Source organism: Egretta garzetta, unplaced genomic scaffold, assembly GCF_000687185.1.
Source record: "Egretta garzetta isolate BGI_Z169 unplaced genomic scaffold, ASM68718v1 scaffold610, whole genome shotgun sequence".
Classification (NCBI taxonomy): Eukaryota; Metazoa; Chordata; class Aves; order Pelecaniformes; family Ardeidae; genus Egretta; species Egretta garzetta.
The window spans coordinates 231,576-245,499 of record NW_009258216.1 but is presented as its reverse complement, the minus strand read 5'-3'; the positions used below and the strand labels follow the sequence as shown (position 1 = coordinate 245,499).

At 40.0% G+C, this 13,924-nt stretch overlaps 1 protein-coding gene across 1 annotated transcript in view; it reads right to left on the bottom strand.

The window, feature by feature from the left end:
* The window catches only part of CNTNAP2 (contactin associated protein 2), a gene marked incomplete at its 5' end in the record, with an annotated part of 206,777 nt that overhangs the window by 73,322 nt on the left and 119,531 nt on the right, over window positions 1-13,924 (bottom strand). The window contains 2 exons of the mRNA XM_009643874.1: window positions 6,188-6,321; window positions 7,764-8,009. Coding sequence (XP_009642169.1) covers window positions 6,188-6,321; window positions 7,764-8,009 — 380 coding nt within the window. The remainder of the gene's footprint in view (window positions 1-6,187; window positions 6,322-7,763; window positions 8,010-13,924) is intronic.

The window sequence follows — 13,924 nt, the reverse complement described above, 5'->3', positions numbered from 1 at the left end:
TACAACAAATTACTTTTTTTTTTTTATTTAAAGCAAAACCTGCTTGGAAATTCATTAAATATACTTTTACTATAATAGATATACCTGATTATTAGAAAAAAAGCAGGGGGTTGTGGTTGCATTGATATTAACTATGGTTTACATGTTTACCTGTGGTTAAAGTCCTGGATATTTAGAAAATGTTTTATTCATGCCAGCTGCAGTAGAATAGCAATTTTCAGAGAAGAGTTATAAAATTTTTTGTGGCTCAAAAATGATAGATTTCTAATGGTAAACTAAAATAGTTCAATTTATTTAGCTTCTTACAGACAAGATGAAAAGATGTTTTAATCAGCCTCTCTAAAAAAGTGTGAAGGGGAATGACACCTGACACCAAACAATTCTTTCATCTACTAGGCATAAACACAAAGACCCCAAAGTTAAATGCTGAAGTCTGCAGAACTCAAACTGTAAATTAGGTGCAAATTTTTTACAGGAATGGCACTTAGCCATTGGAAGACTTGGCCAAAGGATATGGCAAATTTTCTATCATCTGAAGTCTTTAAAGCTAGAAAAATATCTTTCTAGAAAATGTGTTATACTGCTATCATTACTTTTTGGGTTAGCTGCAGAAAATCATTTGGTGAAATTTTATGGCCTCTGTTAAGAGCAATCATATTCTGTTGAGGCTTCAAAATATATGAAACATGATTGTTAGGTATGATTCTACAGCAACAATAATAATAGGAGGTGAAATTATACCCTCACTGAAGTCTGTAAGAAAGTTCCCACTCCCTTTAATGAGACCAAAATTTAATCTATAATTATAAAAATCTTTGGATATATTCATTGCATTTAATCTTGGGATTATATGCAGAGTGTTTTGCTCTACTTCACCCATTTTATTTTGTTGCTATTACATTTACCATTTTATTTTGTACTTCAGATTAGTGTTGAATTAACTTTGCATGATTTACATTTTTTAAGCATTTAGGAGTTTGCAAACGTTATCTCTTTTCAAGTAATGCAGAGTTCAAAATGGAAATCAGAGAATGGACTTGCAAAAATTCTGTTTCTTCTTGGTTTCATTTGGGTAAGGGCCAAATATTTCATTGGTTATTTTTCACAGATGATTGGTATTTTTACTGCTTGCCTCTGGTGAAGCTGGAAAATGGAGATCTGTACAAACAAATTTTCTGGATTATTGTCAGTCTTATGAACAGCTGAGTTCAGGTCAAGAATTCCATAAAGCCTCATAATTAAGTTCACTTTGAACGGAGTCAGCAATTAACAGCGTGAATATATGGTATTATGCATAGCCTCTCTACTACAGTTCTCCATATTGTTCAAGCCTGAAAGAGAGACCTGTCAGCTATCCTTCCATACAGTCTTCTGAGCAGATGTGCACTGGCTGCTGATAGTTGTCCTGAAAGTATAGGGACAGGTTTGGGACACTGGAGTCCTGAAGAAGTTGCTCAGGTCTAGTCCTTTTGAGGAAAAAAGAAGGTATTAGAAGCTGTGACTCATAACCCATTCCTAGAAATGGCTTTAAAGCAGCTATGACATCCAAACCAGAGATCTGTTGTGAATCTACAAGAATATCTTAGTACAGAAGAGGAGAGGCCCAGTCCAAGTCTGTTGACTATCATCAGCTTTATTCCATTGCAAATTAAAGCATGTCATATGTAATTTTTTTTTCTTTTTTGTCTTTGCAACATGCTGATATAGCTTTGTGCAATGGAACAGAAACATCTCTGATCCAGATTCCACCCTTATTTTACTCTGGGGACACACACAGAGGCAGGAGGTATGTGTCTTGCAATAAGGATGCAACTGTTGCAGTTCTTTAAGGTACAATTTAAAGCCTGCTGGAGTCAGTGGGAGGCCTTTAATTGACTTCCTTGGGCTTTGGATCAGAACCTCTGCTAGGGAGTTTATGTCCCTGACTTCCTTAAAAGAAGATTTTACTGATGTGTGAATAGCGTTAATCACCCATGAACACTTGGTAAAGTGTGATCTGTTTTTTATGGTATGGAAAATACCCTGCTGAAGCATGAAACCTTTTAATGAAGTCAAACAAAGTAAAACTTGCCCTCCATGACCTAAAGCTCGGCTCTTGAAATGTCATTTATTGGAGTAATGTGTTGCCCATCTGTCAGTCTGGGCTTTTTCTTGCCACAGGTGAATTAATACAGCCTTGGAGGTGTGCCATGGTTATTACCTGGTATTTTACTAGAGGTGAGAGATAGGAATTTTTATTAGCAAAAGTTAATTTTGCCCAACTCATATAATAAGCAGATCTTTGTCCCTGAATTTATGTAATTTTATTTTCCTGACACCTAAATGAACTGTATATCTGTAATCTCATCTTTGAGAAACCACTGTCATCACAAATAGGATCTTGTTATTTAACACAGAACTTATTACTGATTTGTCTGCAGTCAGTTAATATAGAAAACTGGAGTATGAAAACCTTTTGACAGAGTCTTTGCTACTACATTTACTCTGGAATGTCTTGTTATGTTAGGAATAGGGATGTAATTCTAATGAAAACAATTCACACTGTTCTTGTGTTTGTTTGTTATCTTATGGGTATATAGTATTGTGGATATGCTTATTTCAAAGCTCACTTCAAATTCTGATTGACTGGACAGTAACTCTGACTCTATGTAAGTAATCTGTGGTCTCCTGTCTGCCAGCATTGGGTGAGGTCTCATAGAGTTCAATAATGAGTCTTTTACTGTATTTATATATAAGCAAAACTCCTGAGAATCATGATAAAACTCAAGTTCACATAGTTCACGTGGTAGCAATTTATTGTCTGGCTGCAGATTTTTTAAATCTCTCTGGTGCTACAGGGTTATTAGAGTAAGCTAGAAAGACAGGTATTCTAAGTATGGACTTGCTGTTAAGATCTCAAAAATACTAACTGAGTGCTCTTGAATTGAAGCTTTGATGAGAAATAAATCCTTCTTGTGACACTTTTATGCCATGTAGAGATGTGGAAGTGTGAGCAACAGCACCTGGCAAGCAAGCTGTCTTCTTTAAAAGCAAGCAAACCAGCTGCTCATCAGGTTGGAGAAGGATTTAGCAGGAAATAAAAGTCTACTCAAATGCTCATTGATCTGCAAGAGAAAACTCATATTTTATGTTTTGTCCTCTGGATACTGAGAAAAATTGTCTTTCTAACTTCTGTATTTTCAAACACAATGAAGAGTTTATATTTGAAAACCTGACCCATTTTCAAGTGAATAATCTACTTAACAGATCCATTTCTGTTCATATCAGTTATCTCATTTACAGAATGTAACCAGATAAGTAACAAAATCAACTTCCTTATAGAGAATTGTATTGGGTTTTTGTGGCAAGGTTTTGGTAGCCAGGGGGCTGCAAGGGTGGCTTCTGTGACAAGATGCCAGAAGCTTCACCCATGTTTGACAGAGCCAGTCCCAGCCAGCTCCAAGATGGACCTACCGCTGGCCAAAGCTGAGCCCTTCAGTGACAGTGGTAGCGACTCTGGGATAACATATTTAAGAAGGGGAAAAAAACCCTGTGCAACAGCATCCAGAAGAGATGAGTGAGAATATGTGAAAGGAACAGCCCTGCAGACACCAAGGTCTGTGCAGAAGGAGGGGGAGGAGGTGCTCCAGGTGCCAGAGCGGAGATTCCCCTGCAGCCCATGGTGAAGACCATAGTGAGGCAGGCTGTCCCCCTGCAGCCCATGGAGATCCACAGTGGAGCAGATATACACCTGCAGTCCATGGAGGACCCCACACTGGAGAAGGTGGATGTGCCCGAAGGAGACTGTGACCCCGTGGGAAGCCCATGCTGGAGCAGGCTCCTGGCAGGGCCTGTGGACCCATGGAGAGAGGAGCCCACACTGGAGAAGGTTTTCTGGCAGGGCTGGTGACTCCATGGGAGACCCACACTGGAGCAGTCTGTTCCTGAAGGACTGCACCCCGTAGAAAGGACAAGTGGAAAGGACCCATGTTGGAGTAGCTAGTGAAGAAATGCAACCCATGGGAAGGACCCAAGCTGGAGCAGTTTGTGGCGGACTGTCTCCTGTGGGAGGTGCCCCACGCTGGAGTAGGGGAAGAGAGCGAGGAGGAAGGAGTGGCAGAGACAATGTGTGTGATGAGACAATGTGTGATGAACTGACTGCAAGCCCCATTCCTCATCACCCTGTGCTGCTTGGTAGGGAGGAGGTTGAGAATTTGGGAGTGAAGTTGAGCCCAGGAAGAAGGGAGTGGTGGGGGGAAGGAGGTTTAAGATTTGTTTTTATTTCTCATTGCCCTACTCTGATCTGATTGGTAATAAATTAAATTAATTCCCCCAAGTCAAGTCTGCTTTACCTGTGATGGTGATTGCTGAGTGATCTCTGGGTCCTTATCTTGACACACGAGCCTTTTGTTATATTTTTATCTCCCTCTGTCCAGTTGAGGAGGGGGAGTGACAGAGAGGCTTGGTGGGAATCTGGCGGTCAGCCAAAGTCAACCCACAACAAGAATAAACAAAATTTGATAGAAATCTTTTGTTTCAGGATACAGTAGGGGTAGGATTTCTGGATTTTCTTTGTGTAGGTCCCTGTTGTCCCTATTCTTGCACTTGCATGTGCATCAGACAGATCATCTCATTTAATAAGCCTCAAATGTATCTGCTTTCTGATTACATAAATCAGCTGTGTTTTAAACACACTGACTAGATTAGGAAATTTTTACCCCAGCAGAACAACAATAACCAAAATGTTTTGGGCTCTTCAAAGCCCTACTTAGCTAGTGGTCTCATAAAACACTGGGAAAAAAATTGTTGAGCCCCAAATGTAAGGCTGGGATACTTAACTGTGCACATATTTTCCAGCTGGGCAAGGTATCTCATCTGATCCCTTTAGAAAATAATTTATTTAGTTTTACAGCTGTCTAAGTGAGCCAGCTATGACTCCATAGGAAACATGCCATACCTTCTCCAAATAGAAGTATTTAACAGCAGAAGGCAACCTAACTAGGTCTTCTTTAGCTTCCATTTAGCAGTAAGAGAAATAAATCCAAATGTAACAGCATGCAAGAAAGATGCGTATATCAAAATACACCCCTCCCAACCTCTAAAAGCCTGAAAAGTGTTTGGATGTATCACTTATATATTTTTTAGATTACCTGACATTTTCCAAATTTTCTAATTTTATGTCAATTCTACTTCAATGAATTCACTGTTATTCTGAGTACTGACAGCCTCAGTCAAATGACATTGTAATGCACTGAAAAGGTTTCCTTTTGATGCCTTGAAACAATAACTGTCAGGGATCTATTTTAATCTTTAGGTAGATAATACTGTGACAGCTACTATCCTTCACCTTTTGGCTTAGTTCCCAAGGAGACTTCCCCTTTTTATATTTAATTTGTTATTGGTTTGGTTTGCTTCTTATGAACTATCAAATCCAGATTAATCTATCTCATCTACCTGACTCTTCTGCCAACAAAACTGTTCTCATACCCTGCTGCAATCTCCATGTTTGCAGATGTGACAACCAGGGAATGAAAACAGACTGCTGTAATGACCACAGAGAGAAAGCTGTCTGGAAACATTGATTGCTTCTTGCGGTACTTCCCTCAGTTATTTAAATATTATTATATTATCTCAAAGGTTTGTAGACTGAGATAGAGAGAGGTGAAGTTACTGCCTGTACTGTACTAAAAACTAAATAAGATAGAGCTATGTGCCTTCAATAATATTCTTGTCTTAGACTCCTGTCACACAGGTTAAAATTAAATTTAAAGGTATCCTCATTTGCAGACTCAGGACTTATGGTATGATATTTAGTTGCCTGTGCATCAGGCCCTACTGCCATTTAAGATGCTGTAGGGTATCCCTCCTGGCTTTCAGCTGCTGCTCAAGAACAGTGCAGGTTTACCCTAAGTCCCATGTTATCAACCAGCCCAGATGTCTCTGATGCTCTCAAGCATCTGCAGTGACACCTGTAGAAGCCCAGCTGTCATCACACTAGAATGAGGATTTCAGAACATGACTCAATGCAATAGGGGGAGAAAATAGCTTTTGTTAACTCCTAGGAGTGCTGTCTGTAAGCAGAACCCCATCTACTGTATCTTTCATTTCCTAAATTGCACTGGTATCTTCAAAGGGATGGAGACCATCAAGATATAAAATGCTACAAGCTACAAGTAATGGAATTAAGCAACCTTTACTGCCTGCTTACCTGCAGTACTATGTCCCGTCCATTCCGTGTGATGTTAACAGTATGGGGCTGTCCATTTGCCATGTTTCTGTGGTCGACATCAATGTTATATGGCTCTTTGGTGCCTCCTAGGCTGTACCGAATTTGCAGATTCCCTAGTGAAAGAAATTTGAAAAGCACCCTCAGGTATTTTGCTCTTTATTCACTTGCTATTTCCCCCTCTTTATTTTCACATGCAACTGTTATCATTTTACACTTAAATTGCTCTCAGAGCTGGCCTCTGCAGTAGGAGAAGAGCTAGTGTTTGAGATTAAAAAGCTACTGGGCTGAAAGCTGCTTCCAGTTTATAACCCAGAAGTGTGACAATGACCAGCATCTCAAACCCAAAGTGTTTGTAAACACTCCAGACTGCAAACCAAACAAATCGGAGCTATGCCTTGAACAATGTGGACCACCGGTACAAATTTGAGCACATTAAATTGAGCACATTGTTGAGATCATTATCCTTGCTGCAGTAAAAATCTTTGAAGTTATACAAAGCATGGTGTTTTCTGAAGAATAAACCATTGATATGCATTGAATAAAGGCAAAATTACAACAAATTTACACTGACACATAATCTACACAAGAGACTTTCTCATTCTCACATTTAATTGTTGTTGACGGGTGACCGTCTGGATTTTTATGGAAATTTAATAATATAGGGTGAAATGAAAACCTCAAGTTATATTGTTAGAAAAGTATAGTCAAAAGTGGTTAATTGATATGCATGACATACTGCCAGAAAGATTTTGCTTTTCTAAACAAAAGGGGGTTGCTCTTCATAACAAATTTTAATATTTGATTAAAAGAAAGAATGCTTGAAAAGGGAATTGCAGACCCATTATTGATCAAAACCTGAAATATTCTGACCCAAAAGAGCAGCCCTAAACCTTTATAGCTTAGATGTCTGTTGTGGGATTTCTCTCATAGACCTTTTTTCTTCCCCATGAAGGGAAAAATTTGAGTGGCATGTGGAATACTCATATTAACTTATCCCATAGAAGAGAATGGTAGTAAAATCATGCTAATTATGAGGCACTAAGGCACTATATGGAATCAAGTTATATTCTGATACTGTACCAGAAATTGGTCCATATCCAACCTTCACTGATCACCAAAATGTTTAGGACCTTATATACTATGCTACATCCATATTTTAGCCGCCTCATTGAGTAGTCAGGTTTTCAGAAGAACAGTACATTACACTTTCCACTGACTACTGGTGATATTGCACTGACTTTAGTGATACATGCGGATGCCTATTTGTGCCCTCCATAATGCTAGTTCATGGCATTAACTCTTATAGCAGTTTTTTTGGGGATTGTTTTTTTTCTGTTTTGAGGGCGAGGGTTGGCTAGTGAAGCCCCACTGAACTGAACAGTTAAATCAGTACAAAATTCAGTACAGCAGAACACAGGTTCAGGTCCCATGTACTTTACTTTTACATGACAAGGGTGAAGAGACTTTCTCATTAGTTCAGATCTTCAGCTGAATGCCGTCCTGGTGTTATTATCAATTGTGCCTTCAGTGGAGAGAGCCCAGAGCAGTTGCTTACCAGATGGCTTGACAAGTACAGCCATGAAGTCCTGGGTATAGGAGCTGACGTACAATAGGACACAAGGAGACTTGGTTGTACTGAAGCTGAAGCTGAGCTCTTCTTTATTCAAGTTGAGGTCGGGTGCTGCAGTCTCAGGATCTATAGAACTCAAAAGCGTTCGGCTAACTAAATCCTTCATGCTAGTCCCTGGGGAGTGGAAGTTGTAACGAAGCCACATTCCCTCTTCAAAAAAGGCTCCAACATCTTGAACATAAAAGAAAAAAAAAACAAAAAAGAAGAAGAGAAATTAAACTTGCTGACACTTTTTGGATTGAACATAATGGTACTGACTTAACCAGTCCTAATCTATACATGTTTCTACTGCTGCATTATTTAAGCACTTTGCCAATATTAAGTCAAGAGTCTCACTATTTTCCAATGAGAATGAAAAGGACAATCTGCATTTTACTGGTGGGTACCTGGCTTCAAAGAACAAAGAAAAGACAGGCAGAAAGTCTATGCCTGTATCTCATATCAATACTACAGACTAGGAGAACCACACTTTAGGTTTATTCTCATTGAGGTCTTGCAGGAGATAATGTTCCAAAAGAGGAAATACCAGGAAGAGAGATTTAAGGGCCACAGTAAATAAACACCATCAAAGAAAAGGAAAACCAGCAATTCTGACCAGCAGATTTGAGTGGATTTGGAAGGACCTCACAAAGGAATGATGGGAATTCCAGCACTGGAAAGATTTGAAAGAGGATTGGACACAATGCTAGAAAATTATCCACAGCCAGCACAATCCTTCATGAGAGCTGCATAACCAGGATGCCCTTATGGGAGATAAAATTAACTAGGGAGCTTGATTCAGTGGGGAACAAGGCAAGAGACACCTGAACTGTAGCTCCCAGGAGATGCTACCTAGACAAAGTTTTCAAGCCAACCTGAGGCAAAATGTCATGTTTCAATATGCTTGACAGAAAATAAAACTACTTTTGGCAGAATTAATAGTTTCAGTTGAAAAAGCATTGCTATTCCTTCTCATAATAATGCAGTCCTGCCTATTTCTTAACATTAAAAACATAATTCAAGGTTGACACTCTTACAGCAAAGGCTGATTTCTTTGACAGCTTCCTACGGGAATCACAGCACAGTTGCCTACCATTGGTAGTGTATAACCTACTAAGTGTATTGGGGATTACTGAACAGGCTTCCTATGGCACTAATTCATTTAGTGACTGGATAGGTGCTGGAGATGCTTTGCTGTCTGGGGCATCATTAAACAAAATTTTTGAATTACATATGAACTTAATTAAGAAGGTATGTTTATTAACTTGTCATAATGGATTAAAGAATCATGAATAAAGATCATGAACATAGCCTCTGAGTACTGATTTAAAGAATGGTTATAAGCGATGCTTAAAGAGGTGACAAAAAAATCTTTCATCATTTACTACCTTCCAACATAATGCAGAGTTGCCACAGATTGGTAAAAAATTGCCCATCTAAACTTCTGAAAAATCAACACTATCTTTATTTAAAAAGAAATTTCATTTTTATCCCCTTTTAGCATTTGGAGTCTTCATGCAATTCCAGGCAAAGGCTTTATCTCAAAACACATGAAGAAAGATGTCCATTTTAGAAGCTGTGCAGTGATACACAGCAGGTCAGGAATGAGCCCGCAGACTTTATTCAGAGTAGCTGAGCACAGAAAAGATAAGAAGACAGGTAAAATTATAATACACTTTACTGATGCTCCTTTCCAGAATTTTTCTAAACCTCGTGCTTGAAAAGTTTTATGTTTTCCTGTTCTGTACAAAAATTCTCCAAAACTCAAAATAGCATAGTCACTGTCACTGTGCCGTCGTATAAAACATGGATTCAAGTTGCGGTCCCAAGGTGCTATAAATAATTTGATCATTCTGATAGGTTGATAACTTCCATTTTATAGGCAAACCCTTAAATCACCCTGAAACAGTTATGGGAGAGGCAATTCAGTTTAACAACTATATTTTGCAGTAGACTCAATTTAAGTACCCCTGGATTAAAAGTGAAGGGCCCTATCTTGAAAATACTTCCCCAAATTGTGATGCCTTCTGCTGTTAACAGCAGCGTTTAAAATAAGCGTTACCACTTTCAAATCTAAAGCAGTATGCACCATAGCTCTAAGTATTTGCAAGACTGGCTTAAGAATATCCCTATGACTGCTAATTTATTCTTCTTCAACCTCTGCTTCCAGCTCATGCAAGCTGCTCCTCGGGCAGATGCTGTATCAATTATGCTGCTGTGGCGCTGGCCGAGCTGCTGGCCAGAGCTGGCGTGCTGGGTCCCAGTGCACCAGGCAGCCCTGCTGTTTGACACTGCCACTCTGCTGGCGGGGACCGCAGCCCCTGAGGAGGCTCCACGTACACACACAGCATGCCAATACAAAATTATGTTCGCCTCCAGCCTGTTTTACTGTTTGTCAGGCTTTTTATTTTGGGACCGATCTTCAGGATTGCCTGGTGCTATGCTTGCCCAGGGCCTCATGCACTGGGAATACTGGGACCTCCAGTCCTGACCTCGGCACTGCTCTGGGGCTGAACTGGAAAGCATGCAATGCATTTTCCACAGCTGTAAATGTTATGGATTGCTACTTTAAATGTTCATTACCACAAAGAAAACTTTAAGTAAATGGTGCTCTCTGAAATGATAAGAATTTTTTTTCCCCAAAGTGTTTCATGACAGAGCAAAGAATGTTCTGTATGTTTAACTTGATTTGCACTGAGAAAATAATTTTCAGTATAGCTGTATTATTACAGGCGCACAAGCTATTGTAATGAGCCTTGAAATTCTCCTCACATGCACACCACCTCTTTCAAGAGGATAAGAGGAAGGTTCACTTTGGCTGTGTGAGTGTATTAGGCCCTCAATGGGAAGATGTTGAATCCCCTCAAATTCCAGCTCAGCAAAGAGGTTGATGCACATGATTACACTCTTTACTGAGTGAAGCTGAAGCCCTTGCAGCAGGGCTGCAAAGTGCTCAGCAGCTCACAGAAGCAGGCTGTTTAAACTATTAGGAAATATTAGAAAAAGCTGCAGGATAATTTTCTTTATAATAAACACAGGTATAAGATGACTTGGAAATGTTGAGGGCTGATCAATGAAAAAATTATCTACTTGGAGGTGACAAGTGTATCGTCTTCCTGAATCTCTGATAGAAGGAATATCTAAATCTTTCATTCAGAAAACCATTCAAGCTGCCTGAATAAAATGGGTAAAATACAGCACAAACCCTGCTGCTGAAATGTGGATGATGTTTCCATGCACCGTCCTCTGCTTTCTTTTGTAATATTTCAAATGCTATCTGAAAAGATGAGTTTTGGGAGATCAGGCATAAGGTGTAGTGAACGGTTCGTCTGCAAACCACCCTTTAGAGGCAGAAGACTTAGGGAAATGAATGTGGCAGTAACAGATCAGTTTCCTGTGGAAAGCAGTACCTATTTTTACACCAATATGCAGTGCGGTCATCCTCTGTTGACAGACTTCGCCAATATATACAGTTTGGGCTTGCTTTGTAGAAGAACCCAGAACAGGATTTATGGATCATTAGATGTGATTTTATCAAGCAAGATGCATATCCCCAGCGTGAACTGCACATATTTTACAAAACTGTCTGACTTCAATTTGAAAATGGATGAAGCAAAAGCTAATCCAAAACTTTCACACAAAATGCACATGTACCCAGAACTGACAAACTGATTTTGAAGGCTACAATTCTTCAGTCGTCTCCCCAGTCTCCCAGTCCCCACTCAGCTATTTTTACTTTTGTACAGTCTCATTATGTCTGGGATCAAGAGTGTTGAAAGACTGGGGGGAAAAAACCCAAATAACTACAAAACCCCCTATTTGTCTTACAAAAACCTCCACAATCTCATGACATTTCTGGTCCAGTGTTGTAGGCCTAGGAACCTGGTTCTCCTTTGCTGCTGGTTTAACATTGGTAAAATGTAAGAATTGGTTCTTCTCAGGTAGTTACAATGATTCTGGAAGTCATATAACTTGTCTTCTTCCTCCATTACTCTTTACTCACCTGTGAAGAGCATTGCCAGCATTGCACAAGTGTGGCTGAACACAGCTTCAGCAAGATTTTCTATCTGGAGGCATATAGAAAAGATACAGAACTCAGCAGGCTTTATGGCAATTGAATTAGCTCTGCACTGACAGTCGGGATATGAATGTTAATAGGGATTGCCATGAATCAAGTTCAAGATATTACTCCTAATAAATAATGAAGAAACAGATCTGTGGAGCTACTTGAAAAAACCCACCTCCCCAAAGCCCCCCCAGTTTCAACACAGGAGCTTTTCAAGAGTGGCGCTGTAAGAGGTGGGATCTACCTTCTGCAGTCAGACAGCTATGCTGCCTCACAACTGCCATTTCACATTTTTCCAGGTAAACTCAGGACCTAGCTTGTGTCCCCTTTCACCTGGGGACCAAGGAGAAAGTACTGCTGGTTACTTCTCTGGTATTACTCTATTTGGCTTTTTTTGAGGTTGGGCCTTCAAAAATTTTCAATGGGCAGTAACAGGGTAAAATCCCTGCCTCAGAGAAGCTGGAGACAAAATCCTGGCAAGCCTGAAGCCTGGCTAGACACACGAAAAATGCAGCTGAGAAAGACTCTTGCCTCTGTTTCACAAAGCTGACTGAAATGCCTTCTTGGAGCTGTAAGGATGTCCCATCTGGAGGCCCTACATGCCTCCTAGGCCCTGCTTAGATTCAGTAAATTAAAAATTTTACTCTGTGATGCTGCTTGCCAGTGCTCAGTGCTATGTCTTCCCTGCACAGAGTTCTGGATGGGAAACACAGCATTTTCAAAATCCTAAGCAAGGACAGTCACTGGAGGCATTCTGACACTCACATGTACACATGTATAAAAATTGTTAGAGTAATTTAGACAGCTGAACAAAACCTCTTTCCTGGTGCATAATTTTCTTTCCCTTTTGAGCTCTCATATAGTTATGAATATTGAATATTCATAATATGAAATATTACGAATAATAACTAGAGCTTGCTTGTCTGGCTTGTGGCTAAAAATGTGCTAGAGAGCACCAGAAATTGCAGCTACTTCCAGGCTGTAGTCATAAAGATGAAGACTGTTTGCTGAGATACATCCGGGCCATAGGGCATTAGTATAGGGTCAGAATCTCACAGCTGTTGATCTGGGAATTTACTTTGAGTGCTCTGAAGATGGTAATGCTTTTAAATTTTCTGGTTAGCTCACTCAACATTTTATTTTACCTTCAAGCTCACAACATTTAGTTTGAGAAACCAAGAAATGGGAATTTAAAGGTATTGTCCTACATTCTGAAGTCTCAAATCCTGGCTGCCATTACTGTAATAATTCATGATGCATGTTTGAATTTTCTATGTGTGGAGTAAAATACCAAAATATGGCAATTGCTTGTTGGCATTAATAGAACACAAACCCACTGAGGGTTTGCTTCTTCTATATGAATATATCAGTACTCAGTATAAAAAAAAGCTTTCTTGAACAAATGACGATCAGAATTGAGGGATATGTAAAATAACACGCACTGGTGAAACTATGGGGCCTGACCATAAATCCAAACAGAGTTTCCCACTACCTTCAGTAGAATATGATGTGTGCCACGGAGGATGGGGTTAAGCCACCTGATTCATTACAACTTTAAGCCTCCCTAGTCAATGCCAACAGGTAGATTCTGCCAGGAAGCAGTTTGGCATACCTAAGCAAGGCTGAGCTCTGAAGCTTCTTTTGCAATAGCCCTGTAAAGCAGGTGCCTTTTATTAGAATCATAGAATCATAGAATCGCTTTGGTTGGAAAAGACCTTTAAGATCATCGAGTCCAACCTTTAACCTAACCCTGCCATCCCACCACTAAACCATGTCCCTTAGCACCTCATCTATCCTTCTTTTAAATACCTCCAAGGATGGGGACTCTACCACCTCCCTGGGCAGCCCATTCCAGAGCCTGACAACCCTTTCAGTGAAGAAGTTTTTCCTAATATCTAACCTAAACCTGCCCTGGCGCAGCTTCAAACCATTCCCCCTCGTCCTATCATCTGTTACCAGGGAGAAGAGGCCGACCCCCTCCTCACTACAGCCTCCTTTCAGGTAGTTGTAGAGGGCGATCAGGTCTCCCCTCAGCCTCCTC